The sequence below is a fragment of the Nematolebias whitei genome, chromosome 19 (assembly GCF_014905685.2).
Source record: "Nematolebias whitei isolate Nwh7 chromosome 19, NemWhi1, whole genome shotgun sequence".
Lineage (NCBI taxonomy): Eukaryota > Metazoa > Chordata > Actinopteri > Cyprinodontiformes > Rivulidae > Nematolebias > Nematolebias whitei.
The window spans coordinates 17362304-17378850 of NC_056516.1; the positions used below are offsets into that span (position 1 = coordinate 17362304).

At 40.4% G+C, this 16547-nt stretch overlaps 1 protein-coding gene across 1 annotated transcript in view; it reads right to left on the reverse strand.

Moving 5' to 3' along the window:
- The window catches only part of phf14 (PHD finger protein 14), a 133025-nt gene that overhangs the window by 68880 nt on the left and 47598 nt on the right, over positions 1-16547 (reverse strand). The window contains exons 12-14 of the mRNA XM_037693359.1: positions 12278-12384; positions 11524-11655; positions 7369-7531 (exon numbers count right to left, since the gene is read on the reverse strand). Of these exons, the coding sequence (XP_037549287.1) occupies positions 7369-7531; positions 11524-11655; positions 12278-12384 (402 nt within the window). The remainder of the gene's footprint in view (positions 1-7368; positions 7532-11523; positions 11656-12277; positions 12385-16547) is intronic.

A 16547-nucleotide genomic window follows, 5' to 3' on the forward strand; every position in this document is an offset into this window, starting at 1 on the left:
TACATACATATATATATATCCACTTCAGAGGGAAAGGCTTTTGAATATCTGGTTTTAATACATATTTTTATTAAGGTTGCAATGAAGCACTGATTACTATTCAGTATAGGGGTGGCTGTGGCTGAGTGGTTAGGGCAGTCATCCTCCAGTGGGAGAGTTTGGGGTTCGATTCCACCAGCAGTCACATGCCAAAGTGTCCGTGGTCAAGAGACTGAACCCCTCATTGCCTCCGATGTGTGGACATCAGTGTATGAATGTGATAAAGCACTGATTAGTCTTTGTATAGATCTAGTAGAGTGCTGTATGAATGGGTAAATGAGGACACAGATCGTGTTTGTAAAGTGCTTTGAGTATCTTGAAAGGTGCTATACAAGTAGAGTCCATTTACCATTATCGTTTATTCCCTCATTCTTTTCTGATTTGATACTTCACCCACAGATTAAATAAAACATACAAAAATGCATGCAGCTCAGTAAGATGTTTTAATTTGGTAACAGTACATGGTAGAAGTTGGGGATGGACAATTTATAGTTTTTACTTGGGAATATTTAAAGTCTAGTTAAAAACAGCAAATTCCAAAACTTATGTGACTGTCACAACCATCTTTGTTGTTTCTTGATTTTTTTTTAACCCGGACACGATGAAATACGTTGTTTCTTACAGGTACTTTTCACCAGCATCAGTTCCTGTTGTTGTAGTTTACTTTGAAAGGAAAATATTAAGGATAAAAATAAAACAAGTGAAACATTGTTTGCAGGTGAGCTCAGCTTTACCGCAGAGTTTGTGCATTACATTGGCCTGAAAGATCCTGGAGCAGTACTGATGTGCTCTGCCAACACTCTGCCAATTTATTCAATAACTATTCAGGTTTTGTCTGCCTGTCTAATTAATAGTGCAGTCTCAGGTGTGTGGTTACCGTGGTGATCCTAATGAGTCACTAGCAGCTCCTTCAACATTTCTTTTAATCTTGGTTGTCATTGCACTGCTTATAGTTTATACAGTACTTGAAAACGTTGGGATTTTGTCAGCTTAGATTATTATTAATTAATTTTGGCTTCAGAAGTTGACGAACTGAATGAATTACAGGAAGTAGCTGCACTGGGATTCTACAGAATGTCTTCAGAAGTTTTCTTGATAAATCCTTATTACAGTAAAGGTATGACCTTTGGCCTGATTTCAGATAGATTTATTCCTGAATGTCAGATTTATTTCACTCAGACTCATTTCTGTGAAGAAGGGATGCAGTTTTCTCTAAGCAACCACCGGAGCACAGAATGACTGACTGTGCTAGGCAACAAGTTATAAACAGCAATAGCCTGGCTGCTAGTGCAGGCTAGCTAATTGTAGTTCCTCCAGCGAAGCAAAATTAACCGACTGCTTCTTCATTCACTAGAGTCTACAGATTCACAGGTCTGGACCCTGAGCAGGTCTTAGTAAACATACGGTCAAATCACGTGGAAGGTGAGGATTTCTGAAACCTCTGATTCTTTCTCCAGTTATCTTTTTGGTTGAGGTTTTAAGTCTTTGGAACTATAGTGGTTCCCAACAATGCTCCCTGAGGAACACCATCATGCATGTTTCAGTTGTTTCCTGCTCCAACACGCCTGATTCAGTGATTTAATTACCGGTACTTCCTCAAGTTCTGAAGAAGCCTGTTAATCACCCATTCATTTAAATCAGATGTGTAAGGGGAGGCTGTGGCTGAGTGGTTGGAGCAGTCGTTCCACCAGCAGTCACATGCTGAAGTGTTCCTGGGCAAGACACCTCATTGCCTCCGAAGTGTGTCCCATCGTTGTATGAATGTGATAAAGCTCTGATTAGTCTTTGTACAGATCTAGTAGAGTGCTATATGAATGGGTAAATGAGGGCACAGATTGTAAAGAGATTTGAGTATCTTGATAAGATAGAAAGGTGCTATATAAGTACAGTCCATTTACCATTTACAGTCCATTTGTCAAAGCAGAGAAACAAGTAAAACATGCATGACGGTTGGGAACCATTGCTATAAAGCATGCTTTTCATTTACCAGACAGACAACTTTGTTTCTCCTCAGACCTGGTACCAACAAGCATTCTTGCTGATGTGATCACAAGAAGAAAAATAACAATTAAAAAAAAAAATAAAAACCCCCACAAAAAAAATAAATAAAAATTTAAAAAAATCCCAGAAAACATCACTGCAATGGAAAAAAGGGTACATATCGATTTGCTGGCAGACCAATAGTTTTCTTCAAAACAAGTACAATTACCTCATTTTCAAATTATTTCTCACAAATTACTCAATCATCCTAAATTAGTCAGCAGTTCAGTTTAAATTGAACCAAACAATCTGTTTATAACCTGCTTAAAATGTGCTATTTTTAAACTGGGTTAGGTAACAGAGGAGCATCAGTCTTGAGTTCAGGACAGGCTGCGTTCAGACCACTAAACAAAGGCAGATACCATATTTTTCACCATATAAGTCGTACCTTTTTGCATAAATTTGCAAGTCCTGCTACTTATACCTCGAAGCGACCTAAATACACCCCCCCCCCCCATATTTATAACCCAATTTTTGGCTGAGATTAGACAATTTCATTCATTCTGACATTGGACAATATTGAACATTACCATTTTCTGCCACTAGAGGGCCCTCAACTAATATGGCAAGCCAAGTGTCTCATTAATAGGTAAAAGTGTCTATTAATGAGACACTTGGCTTGCCATACATAGTCACCTTTGTCTTGCTCTGGAACTCCTGGAGCAAATGTCAAATCAGCTGCATTTCATCGCGCTGCCCAGGTGAAATGTAGCAGATTTGACCATCAAAGTGTATTTATTAAGGAAAAGTTAGACTGAGACACACCTTTGCTATAATGTTGAACAAACAAATAATTGTTTTTAAGTGATAATCTTGTTAAATTCTTATTAAAGTCCTTCTGTGCATGCTCCCGTGGCCCCCATTTGTCAGCCAATCGATTTTTGGCACAACACCGGCCTACGTTTCTGGGCGGTCAGCGGTGACACATAATAGATTAGACTTATATGTCGAAGAGACGTATTTATGTTTTTTTCCACGTTATTAGACATATTTGGACTGATGCAGCTTATACAGCGATGTGACGTGTATGGTGGCAAGTACGGTAGTAAAGCTGCATTAATTTCTTCCTGAGAGCGTTCACACTGTCCAAATGGTATCAGAGTGCCCAGGACAGACGTTGATGTCAGGTCTGAACAGGGCCTTACTGAAGCACGACTTAATTATTCATCATAATCTTTTATTGGTGACTCAGGACAAGACTGGAGGTACAGAAATGTTTGTGAGTGAGACTGCTGCAACAAAATATTCTTGGACTAGAGCAAAGAGCACGAGACGAATTGAAAAAGTTCAAATAGGAACAGAATAAACGAATTGGGATTAATTGTGCTGGAAACAGAGAAAATGACATTTACGTTAACCTTATAATTCTAAACTGTAAAAAAAAAACTGAAAACTGCCCTAACCATAAAGAAATAAGTTACAGCTTTAAGAGGTTTTCCAACAAATGTATTAAAACTGTCTGACAGTTATAAGTAGTTCTTATAAAACTAAAATATAAAGATCCAGGTTGTGTCCCCAAACTGGACCACACTGGCATGCTGCTGAGTTGAATGAATATTGTTAGATATGATCTCCATCCTCAGCTGGCTGTGTTAAATCACACATGTTGTTTTTATTCATGTTACAGCTGCAGCGTTGTGTACATGCCATCTAAAATCAGACACGTCCTTCAGCAAACACCACTCTCTATAAGCCATTAATACTCCCCAACATGTTCAGATCATCAGCTGTCACTCTTAAACGCCTCTGGCTAAAGGAAATTGTGTGTTTACTGCGTACAAAAGCTCCTTCCTGATAAATGAACTCCCAGGCACTTGTGCGCACACGCATACACACGAACACGCACGCAGCCAGCAGGAGGTCGATTAGCCAGTCTTGATAAATTGGAACATGGCTTTAGAGAAGTGTGAGGACTTGGGTGGCCTGGTAAAAGCATTAAAAATGCAAAGCAGGGCTCTTTTAAATGCTGCCATTGCTCGCCTTGCATTTGATGATAAATGCTGCACTGAAGGGCTGTGGCTGCAAGAAAAATCAGAAGACTGCTTAATCCCTGAGAGCTCCTGCAGCCTCCTCTGCATACAGGCCCAATCATTTCAGACCTAAAGAGAGAAACACATTCACCCAGTCGTGCTTGAACATACCACTGTTCCCCAGACAGACAGGGTTCAAAGTGCAGGAAAGTGGCTGGGACTCCTTTTCTTTCTTTACAACAGAAACTTTAGTCAGAGATATGGACTCAGTGAAATTCCTGGTGAAATCCCCTGCTAGATGGACCATGTCACATTTTGACAGTGGGTAAAAAAAAAACAAAAGGACAGTGAAAGGTGCCCCCGATGCATCCATTTCCCCCCAAGCTGTCTGATATCAATCTGAAGAGTTCCTTAAGGGGAGCAGAGAGCCAGCTCTGTATTACAGGATCAGAGCATGGCCGGCTCAGATAAGAAGAATCCAGTGAGCAGAAAATACACACTTCTGTTCCTGCTCAGAAACATCTTTCAGACGTACTGGCTTCCATTGATCTGACACAGACCGGACGTGTCAGTGTCTGAATCACTTGCCTTGTGATTTTACCAGTAAATTTACAGCAATACAGCAATAGAACAAGACAGGAAATTGTAACTTATACAGGTCATGCACTCACTTGACTGCTTGGACAACCAGCACTCCCATCACTCCCCACCGAGGGGCAAAACATTTAATATTCAAAGGTCATTTGGGGACCCCCAACCCCCTGCTGTCAAACTATTATTTGACGATGTCCTATCAAGAAAAATCAGTCTCAAAAGTAGCCACACAAGCACACAACGAGATTTGTCTTGTGTACTATAAGATCCACAAGTGTACTACAAGATTCATAAATGCATAAACAGTTTTTCAAACGTACACATTTCAATGTGCACAAGTAGGAATGTTCTGTGCATACAAATGGTCAAATACACGTGCACAAATCACCTGCAGTGGACCAATCGGCCAATACAAGCGGATGGATCAACTTGCCTGTGAATGTTACTTTAAAGAAGTTCTTGCCATTCCAGAGTCACAAAGATAATGCTGCATTCAAGGCTGGTGGAAAGCTGGGACATCTGAGCCTTACCAGATTTACCGAACTAAAATGAGCAGGTTATTCTTGATCTGAAAAAAAATCTCACAGCTCCTCCTGGATTTTATATTAGCCAGTAAGGAAAAGTTTTGTTTATATTTAGAGTTATTCACTCATGCTTCTCTATGCTGTAGTTTGATATTTTCACGTGTTTCGTTCATTTTCAGTTTTTGTCTGCCTGTGTCACTGGCCATTATTTCCCTCAGCTCTCCTGGTCTACCAACTCACAACTGCCCATCATTTACTTATCTAGCTTACCCACAATCCCTCTGTAATAATCTCTCCCAGTCTATTTAAACTCCTGGTTCTCCCTCAGTCATTGTGCCATCATAATGTTTGCTCTCTCCTTCTAGAATTTGTTTATTCTCCCGTCGCAGAGTGAAGAGAGGAATTGGAAATACCCTGCATCCATTCGTCAATTCAATCAAAACGTGTGCTTGATAAGTTGAAAAATAAGTGAGATACTGGCTTCCATTTTGGTATGTGGCTGCATCTAGGTGTAAGAAAGGTTCCTATTGAAAATTAGGTTGCTAGATCAAAATCCAAGATGGCTGCTGCCATTTATGTAAATATGTAAACATTGTGAGTTGGAGAACTTTAAAACCAAGCAACGTGCCGACTTCCATTTTGGTGTGTGACTACATCTAGCAATAAGAAATGTCTCTATCACAAACTGGGTTGCCACATCACAATCCAAGATGGCCACCACCATTAATATATATGTAAACAAGCCCCCCATCATTTGAAGAAACTATGCTGTTTAGTTTGTATTGTGCTTAAAGGTATAGTTTCCTCAAATGATTTGGGAGACTGGAGATGACAGTATGGTGGTCAGGGCCACCATTGGCCACAGCCTGGCTCTGCCACATGATGTTGGATCTGTGTCGCCTTGGATTTGGGTGGGAATTCCAGGGGGTTGGTGGGTTTGGACCCCCAGTTTTGGAAAAATGGACTGAGAACTTTGTGAGCTTTGGGGAAAAATTAAAGTCAAACAGACATACATCTCTGCTATATTCTGGGGCATAAATATTCTTCTTTTAGCTTTAATATTTTTTAGAAAATCTAAAGCAACAGAAATAGTCTCTCTCACCATGAGGGAAACTCAACAGGCTGTGCGCTCCTATAGCGGTGCACAGCTCTCTCTGTCTCTATCTGTCTCTCTCTAGGAGACAGAGTTCGGCCACCCGTGCATGTTGCACATGTCTGTATGATGATGACGATGCTCAGAACACATTAACTAAATCAGATTTAAGATACAAAAGTCCCAGGAGGTCGGGGTGCGGTACAGGAGGGGGTGGTGGAGGTGATGGTGTAGCAGTTCTGGTATCTCCCTCGGCTGCAGTGAACTGATCACGTGTGAACACATACGTTTGATATGTAGATGTTTAATAATTTATTACACGTCGTCATCTTCATGGTTATCTTAGGGTAGGGGGTGTCCTCCTTGGTTTCTCTGCTGCTCACACCCAAGCTTACTGTGACACAGACAGCAGGCCCCGCCCTGCTCTGCTCTGATTGGCTCAAACTGTGGTTCTGTTTTCGTTACTGGTTGAAAGCAGCATCAGTTTAATTCCTGTATCATCATTAGACTGGATGGCTTTAACAAAACCACAACAAAACATGTTTTATTCCCCCTCCTCATTTTTACAGATGATGGAAATCTGTCCTGGCCAAGATCAAAATGACGGAAATCCAACGTGGCGACTGAGAACTTTAATCCAGGAATAAGGGTAGATAACAAGAACAAAAGGATTTTCAGCATAAAAAAAACAGTGTTTTCTCCATTTTGATGGTAACACATATTGGAGCTTGGTTGCTTTGTGTATTTCTACCATTTCCATGCTCCTCTCATGACCAAATAAAGTGAAACATTTTTCCTTGGACTCTGACCAATTTTACTTCAACTTGTACCATAAGTTGAAATGTATTTATATATCTGAGGAGAGGTAACCATATCAGCTCCACTGCAAGAAAATCTGCAACGGTTTTCCATTTTAAACTGTTTTTATATGCAATCAAATCATTTCAGCAATTCTAGAACAAACTTAAGAATTGAGTAATTATAAGTTAATTATTTGCAATCATCATCAATTTACCTATTAGCGACCACTACCATCAATCACAATCAAATAAAATTAACTGAGGGAAAAATATAGAAATGTTTCCTTTCAAGTTTGGTCAGTACACACCGTGCCTCTCACTTGCTGTTTCTTAGGTTCTGGTGACATCTCTTGTGGGATGAATTTGATTGGTCCTTTTATCTGCCTCCTAGACCTCTTGGTGCCATCAGGCAAAGTCTCCATGGCAATGTCCGCCTCATCGCTGCTGGCCTGGTCGCACTCTGAGCATTGCCTGAGAAGAAAAAAGAATGGTACATATGACAATAGTACTTGTTTTATTTTTATGTACTGACAAAAGTCACTTCTTTTAAAACCCCCCACCCCCCAACAAACACATCAGTGTTTGTACCGACAGTTGTCGAGCATGCAAGGGAGGATTGGGAGACCAGCTCAGCATGAGGGGGAAGCAGAGCACTACCTGGCTTTTTAGCTAGCATGTCTGTATTGCGCGCTATGTCATAGTTGGCACTTGTTGACAGGGTGTGGGGTAGAGTTGCATTCAGGCCCAAAACATCCGACCAGATCTGGCCCCAGCCCGTAGCCATCATTCCCGAACCCCACCCGACCCGACGAATTAACCGCGATTACAGGTCCAAACCCGAACCCCCCCGGGACATTTTTTATTAAGCTTTGACTGCTTATCTAGTTATTAACGGTCAGTGAATGCGTGCGGCTAAGAGGGCAGAAGATCGGAGCTGAAGGGGTGTTTGTCCTTTCATGGCCGTCAAAGCACATTAAATCCCTGCTTCTGCCTGCATTCTGCATTATTCAGACACAGACCCTGCTCTGACATGTCGGATATTTTGGGATCTCACCAATTTGAGTCGTTGGCCGCGCACGTCCGCTGAGAGTAGCGGCTGAATGAACGTCCATTTGGGCTTTGATGGATCGCTGTCTGGCAGTATATCTCGTGTCATACAGTAGTCCCATCTAAAGCTTAACTGAACTTTTTACCTCTTTCAAGGCTGGTCAGCGCGTGGTCAAATGGCCGAATGAGGCTGGTGATAGTATGGCAAGCCATGTTGCCATATAATTGGATCGTCAGCCGCGCGTGTCCGCTGACGCAATCAAAAGCCCGACACTGATCTGGCCTACACATTAAGCAATTATTATGGCCCGGCCCTAATCCGGGTCAGGCAGGGCCGGGCTGGGCTCCGGGTTCGGGTTAGAAATGACAGCTCTAGTGTGGGGGTTTGGTTTGGTAAGCAGGGTGCTCAGTTCTGTTGACAGGGTGGTGCACCCTGCTTGTATAATGGTAGGAGAAACACTGATATTGCAACATGTTTTACTATTTTCTGATTGTGCCTCTTGGGTTACTAGGCTGTTTATTTTCAATGCTGAAGTCAAACACCCTCCTCAGAAAACCTTTACAACCACTTGCATCCAAGATCTCATCCTTCTGTCCATGACCCAAATCTTACAGGTGAGAGCTGGAACATAGATGAACCAGTAAATTGATACGTTTTCCTTTTCACCTCAGGTCCTTCTCCACTACTGCAGTCGGAGTATCGCTCTCATTACTGTTGGCAAAGCTCTGATTCATCTATCCACTTCTTCTCCATCTTATAACCACTCAAATACTTTACCTTTTACCACCAGGCTTGACAGAACATTTCCCCTTTTGTCCATGAGCACAAACAAGTCAGAACTTTTCCTCCTACAGTTTGAAGCCACAGAAGGACAATCTTCATGTTCACAGGAAACAACTCCACGATGCTCTGCAAAGGCCATGTGAGTATTCCACATTCAACTGATACCTCTTTTCAAGGGAAACTACAAAGAAGGGAAAAATCCAGTCTTCCTTTGAGAGTTTGCTTCCAGAGACAAAGCTGTGCATGGAGGTGAAGCCAACTACATCTAGTTTGTATTGCTCAACCTCACACACCATATCTGGTTTCTTTCTCAACAGCCAACTGACATTTCACATCCAAAAGCCAAACTGCACAACCCAGAAACAGCATGTCCAGGACCCACACGATGCCTGAAATCCTGCAAATATTGCATCTGACCTTGTTTACTTTCTCTGCAGTTGGTAGGTCAACGTGAAGGAGACCTCCTGTGACTTCAATCATTGATGAACAATTTGACAATCTCATCGTTTAAAACAACCTACAACAAATATCAAGCAGTGTCAGACATATCCTGGTCCTCAGAACGATTTGCCACGGAAGACTCAACCAGGAGCTGATGACCCAGAAAACCCAAGTCTCTGATTTATGGGAAGACTCAAACCTCTCCATCTTATGAAGGCAGTGATTTTAAAAATACACATTTTCAAGTGTATTTCCATCACAAGCCGTAAAACTAATTTATAAATGGTAGTTGGAAGAGAAAGAATGGAAATAATAATAATAATTTAAAAAAAAAAACACCAATTCAGCTTTCTCAAAAAAATGTTCCTTTTGTGTTGAGAAAGTTCCTTATGATCACTTTTTGTATGGACTGTTTGAAAATCAGACGTAGGTATGCAGAAGGACTACTACTGGTCGACTTGTAGCTCAGACTGAAACAGATATCCACAGACAATTATAGTTGTTTTAATTTTGGATCAACTATAAAATAGGCCAAATTACTGTGATTTTTAAACCTTTTCCAATTCTACTCAAAATTATTTAAAAAAATGCAAGTTTCAAGTGAAACGAGCGGTATGCTGATCTTCCCCATTGCTGAGGGATTTGATTAGTGAATGTTTGTAGTTTTCGCAACAAGTGTTTTTCTGGACTGGAATTGAACAGCGAATGCAAGTAAACCTAGATGTTTTTAGTGCAAAATATTCAGGTGTAGTAAATGTACACGGTATAGAAGAGAGACAGGTTATTTTTATTTTTGCTTGTCCAAGGCGGTGCAGAGTGATGGATCTTGGCAAATGGAGGAAGCAATTTTTATCTAACTGACATAGGTACATATATGGTGGCTGCCATCTTGGATTTTGACATTTTGACATCCTAATATTTAATAAAGACGTTTCTTACGTGTAAATGCAGCCACAAACCAAAATGGAAGTCAGTCACTTTTTTGCCAAGTTATCCAGCTCACAAGAAAATGGACCTTTATGGTGACTTCCATCTTGGATTTTGATGTGGCAACCCAATTTTGTAAAGGAACTTTCTTACACCTAGATACAGCCACATACCCAATTAAAAGTTGGTACCTTACTTGTTTTTCAAGTTATGCTCTCAACACAGACGGATGGAAAGACGGAGGCTATTTCCAATTCCTCCTCTTCACTCAATGATGGGGGACAACTAAGCAGCTTTTTAGAAAACACTCAGCAAATCTACACGTTGTAGATTCGCTAAAAGCAGAACTATTTTTTTGTTTTTAGCAGATTAGCATTTTCGCTAACTTTGGCAACCGTTAGCAGAATTACCTTCTGCTAAATTAGGTTTTGCCAACTTTAAATCCTCTAACAAAATTCACAAGCTTGTTCCTGTCTGTTGTGGGAGTCTCTCAAAGAATTCGTTGAGCACACTATTTGCTTAATACATGCACATGTGACAAGACGTACATGATTGGTTGACTCACGCTGCTGTGTGCACGCGGTAGGGTTGTAGCAAAGACATGAGACTTGAGAGGCCAGTCCTGCTTAAAGTCCTTGAAATGAAGCCACAGCGGTGGGCTCGAGCTCCACATCATGAATAAGATGCCAGCAGGCTTCACCCAAAACTCTAGTTCACTGCTCCCATGATGACAACCACCATTACCCCCACCATAGAAATGTTGTGCGAGATGGGGATCCATCACTGGAAACCTTGGTGAACCCTGAATTAACATCTGCCTTCATGCTCATTCCTTTGTGTTGTAGTGAGATGATGATCCTTCGTGAGCAGGGCCTTACACCTGGATAAAGCAGGTTGTCTTTAGTTGACTGAAGTCCAATCACAAGGGGTCACTCAGGATGTATGTGGCATCACAAACTCTCCCACACTTGTGAACACACACTAACAACTGACCACTTTTGATCAGATTACCCAGAATGCTGTCTGCAAAGTCTCAATGTAAAGTAGTGAAGGTGAAGTGCATGTTTTTTTATTTTTATTTGAATGGACCTTTAGAGAAATCACTCTGAAAAATGTGTTGATATTAACTGTGCATTCAGAGTTTTTAACCCACTGGGTGTTTGTCATCTCCCAGCAGCTGTAGACTCAAGTCTTTCTGTTCTGAAACTGTTTCATGAGCATGTAACTCTTGAAGCCCAACACTTTTTGTCTTATTAACTCTTACCAATAGCTGTTCTTGGTCTTCTTGGGCATTCGTGTTAGCGGCGGCTCCAGGCAGCCCAGGTGATAATAGAGCTTGCATGTGTCGCACAGCACCAGCAGATGTTGGTCCTGATTTTTCTTACAGATTCCACAGCTGCAAAAATTAATCAGAGGCAAATGAATGAGTGCACAAACTGCAGATAGGAAATACGGTAACACTTTATTTGAAGGGGTGTGCATAAGACAGACATGACACTGTCATAAACATAACACCTGTTATGAACATGAAAGTCTTTATGAATGTTTATGACTGTTGTCATTCGTTAAATTATGACACCCTTAATGCAAAGTTGACAGTTTAAAATGTCTTTGTTATGACAACTTGACATTTTAAACAATGTCAACTTTGCATTAAAGGTGTCATAATTTACCGAATGACACTTAATGACAACAGTCAAACATTCATAAAGACTCGTTCATGTTCATGTCATGTCAATGACAGTGTCATGTCAGTCTCATGCACACCCTTTCAAATAAAGTGTTACCAGAAAGACTTGTCAAGAGTCTGGTAGTCAAAAAGTGAGACTAAATTATCTGACTTCTGCTTGAATCATCATTTTACAGATGGTTTTAATTGCAAAAACAAACAAACAAACAAACAAAAAACAGTAAAATGTGTTGTGCTTAAAGACAACCTTTAGATAAATGTATAAACTTCCTAAATGAAGAATAATCTGTTTTGGAATATAGATTCTTCTGTCAAACGTAGCGTTTACCTGTAAAGTATTGCCGGCAGGCTGGACGACTTCCCAGGTGTTCCTCCTTCCTTCTTGCTCGGCTTTCTTTCTTTTGGAGCTTTTAAAATTGCAGGAGTGTTTAGTTTCTACAAAACAAGCACAAACATAACAAAAAAACTAATTTGCAAACATTTGAAATAAATAATGATCAACAGCTGTGTCTGTCCTAAAATATGGACACAGTTAATGTGGATATGTGGATTCATGTGCTTTCAAAAAGATTGGGAAAACTAGGAAATTACAAAAAGGTGGAAGTTAATGTATTTTTCACCATATAAGTAACATCTTTTTGTATAAATTAGCATGCCCTGCGACTTACGCCATGCGACTTATTTATGTTTTTTTTCCCCATATTTATAACCCAATTTTTGATTGAAAGCTGATGATTTCATTCATTCGGACATGGAAAGTATTGAACACTATTCATTTTCAGCTGCTAGAGGGTCCTCAACTAATATGGCAAGCCAAGTGTCGCATTAATATGTAAAAGTGGCTATTAATGAGACATTTGGTTTGCCATACACCACCTTCGTCTCGCTCCGGAACTCCTGGAGCAAACGTCAAATCAGCTGCATTTTGCTGCGCTGCCCAGGTGAAATGCAGCTGATTTGACCATTAAAGTGCATTTATTAAGTTCAACTGAGACACACCTTTACTATAATTTTGAACAAACAAATAATTGTTTTTAGGCGGTTATCTTGTTAAATTTCGAAGAAATGTACAGCAAGTCCTCCCTCTGTGCGCTCTCACAGCCGCAAATCGATTTTTGAAATGCAGCTGATTTGATCATTAAAGTGCATTTATTAAGGAAAAGTTAAACTGAGACACACCTTTGCTAGAATTTCAAGCAAACAATTGTTTTTAAGTGTTAATCTTGTTAAATTCTTGTTAAAGTCCTCCTGTGCACGCTCCCGTGGCTGCCATTTTGGCAGCCCATCGATTTGTGGCACAACACCGGCCCACGTTTCCGGGTGGTCAGCAGTGACTCATAATAGATGCGACTTTTACAGTGAAGCGACTTATTTATGTTTTTTTCCCACTTTATTAGACCTTTTTGGACAGATGTGACTTATACGGTGGTGCAACGTGTACGGCGGCAAGTACAATAAATGTTCAGCTGTGAAATAAAATACTTTTTTGCATTTCTATTTTATATTGTTTATTATAATTTGGAGTGAGTGAGGGAAGAATGGAGAGTGACATTGACAGACGGATTGGTGAAACATCTGCAGTATTGTGGACTCTGTACCGGTTCGTTGTGGTGAAGAGAGCTGAGCTGTAAGGCAAAGCACTCTGCTTACCGGTCGATCTATGCTACCCTCACCTATGGTCACGAGCTCTGGGTAGTGACCGAAAGAATGAGATCATGGATACAGGACAGGAGGTTGAAATGAGTTTCCTCTGCAGGGTAGCTGGACTCTCCCTTAGAGATAGGGTGAGATGTTCAGCTATCAAGAGAGACTCAGAGTAGAACTGCTGTTCCTCCACATCAAGAAGAGCCAGTTGAGGTGGTTCGGGCATCTGGTGAGGATGCTCCCTGGGCGCCTCCCTAGGGAGGTGCTTAGGGCACGTCCGACTGAGAGGAAACCCCGGGGAAGACCCAGGACACACTGGAGAGTACATCTCTCAGTTGGCCTGGGAACACCTTGAAGTCCTCGCAGAAGAGCTGGAAGAGGTGGATGTGGAAAGAGAGGTCTGGACCTCCCTGCTCAAGCTGCTGCCCCAGTGACCCGACTTCAGAATAAGCTTAAGATAATGGATGGATATCATAATTTTACAGAAATATCAGAAGAATGTGTGAGGACAAAGCACATCGAGGAATGATATGCAAGTAGAGAAAATGTGTTTTTTTCTGTGAAAAAACAAGTAATGCATGAAATGCATGAATGCTTTCCATGAAGCTGCCTCTTTAAATGAAGATGGTTGGACGTGTAATGATTTGAAATGCTGTTAGGGGGCCGTATTGACCGGTTTAAAATGTTAAAAAGAAATTATAAGAAGTCTCTATTTGCCAAGTTTCTATAAAAACAGTAGAAAGCGTCAAAGTTTAAAACTTGTAATGATAGTTTTAATCCTCGTGAGTTTCTGAGAGGTTGAACGTTTGGACTGAAACATGCTGAAGTTAAAAGCTGCTCATAAATGGCAGTGTTGGTTGAACATGACTGAAAATAAATTAAATACATAAACACATAACGTAGATATTTGTTACACATTTTTATTCTTAATTATTAATAACTATTATTTTGAAGACAGTGTCTGTAGAGTGTTGTCTTCATTAAATGTGTACAGCTTACTACATTTACACATAAAGTACATGCATACAAAAGTAACATATCTTGATTTTTTTTTAATTAAACATTGCATAATCAAAACCATTTAAGATTTTAAAAATATTATATTAATAAGACAAAATGAATGTGCTTTGAGCGCTGCTATGAGGGTTAATTAGAACGTTTATCTTGTAGGAACTGAATGTGTCACTAAACAGACCAGGTTCTCCCAGAGGATGCTCTAATCTGAGCCTGCAGCTGGGGAGCCTGCAGCAGGGACACCTGATAGGTAGGGCAGGTGACCAGCGCAGAACAGTCCACCGTCTTAACCTGAACTCAAGTCTACAAGCATCTGACCGAGACAGAAGCTCTCCACTGCTGATATGAAGTAGTTTAAGTACAACTGATGATAAAGTCGTTCACAGATTGTAAAAAGTTGGAACAGTTCAGCTAACACTAAGGTTTTAAAGAGTAAAGTCCTTCAGGGAAAAAACATCCATCAAAGCATTAAAACGACGGAACAAATGGCACAGCAATGGCTTAAAAGCTCTTTCATCATTTTGCATACACTAAAAATGTAAGTGTGAAACAGTGACATACTCTGAATTTTGAAAAACAAGGTTGCATGGGCAAGACAGACCCTGCACAACTATCTGTACATGTTCAAGTAGATTTCTTCAGCTTTAAGACTCATCCACACATGACTACATCTTTGGGCCTTAGAGCTACAGTTACCTGAGACACTCTGGTTTTACACCACATTTGATAAGGAGCCAAAGATACTGTTTGGTTGCTTTTTCAGGACAAATGAAGCTACAGTAGTCCCTCGCTACTTCACGGGAGGGGTTGAACGACTACATAACTTTTAAACTTGACATTAACATAATTAAACTCGAGTAGAACTTGAGTACTTGATGACATCATAGTATATAAAGATACAAAAATAAATAAATAAATAAAACCGCAAAAAAGGTCATTATTTTCAAAAAAAGACCAACAAAACATTGGGAGAATATATTATGCTCCCACCATTTATCATACAGCAAATAAGTCACAGGAAAAACTAAACTACTAGTTTTTATTATTAAGCTGCAAACGTGAAGAAACATGCAGCACGTCAAAAACAAAACTAAAAACAGTGCGTGTGTGTGTGTGGGGGGGGTCGACCACCCCGCACCACCGCCAGCTGTGGTGTGCATTAAGTTTAGTTTTAGGGGTTAATATGTTTATATATATATATATATTTTTTAATAGGTTTAGAGATTAATATTTTTTGCTTTTTGTTTGTGAAACAAGGTCAGAGGAAGCTGGTTCTGGTTCGGTCAATTGGACCCGGTGTTACACCATACTCTGTGACCTGCAACAGTGCATGCAACACCGCCCCCTACGGTCACAAAATATGGTGTAACACCGGTTCACAACGAGCTCCAAACAGTCAGGAAGTTGATTCATTTTCTGTTTCCTTACGGTAGTTGAACCCAGAAGATTCATCTTTAGTGAAATATTTCCAGACTATTGATGCATTTCTACCCGTTTGTCAAGACTGGGCCTGCTCTGCTCCATCCGTCTGCTTGGAGGAATCCATTTGGTAACCCGCGCCCGGTGCGGATCATGTGACACGTGACGCAATGACGTAACGGTGGCGTAATGACGTCACCACGAATACTCGACATGAAATTAAAAACCTCGATAGGTGTCTTAGGAATCGATGTGTAGATTACTCGAGTAGTCCGTTAAAGCCCTACTTCACAGTTCGTTTTTTGTGGACTTGCTCTATTGCGGTTTTTCAAAAAAATAAATAAATAAATAAAAAAACATAACTACTACTTACTACTTGTACTACAATCCCTACTTCGTGGTTTTTCTCTTATCGCGGGGCTTCAGGATATGAATCCCTCGTGTTAAACGAGGGACTACTGTATAAATATTTGTATATTGTACATATATATATATATGTACAAATATATATATATATATAT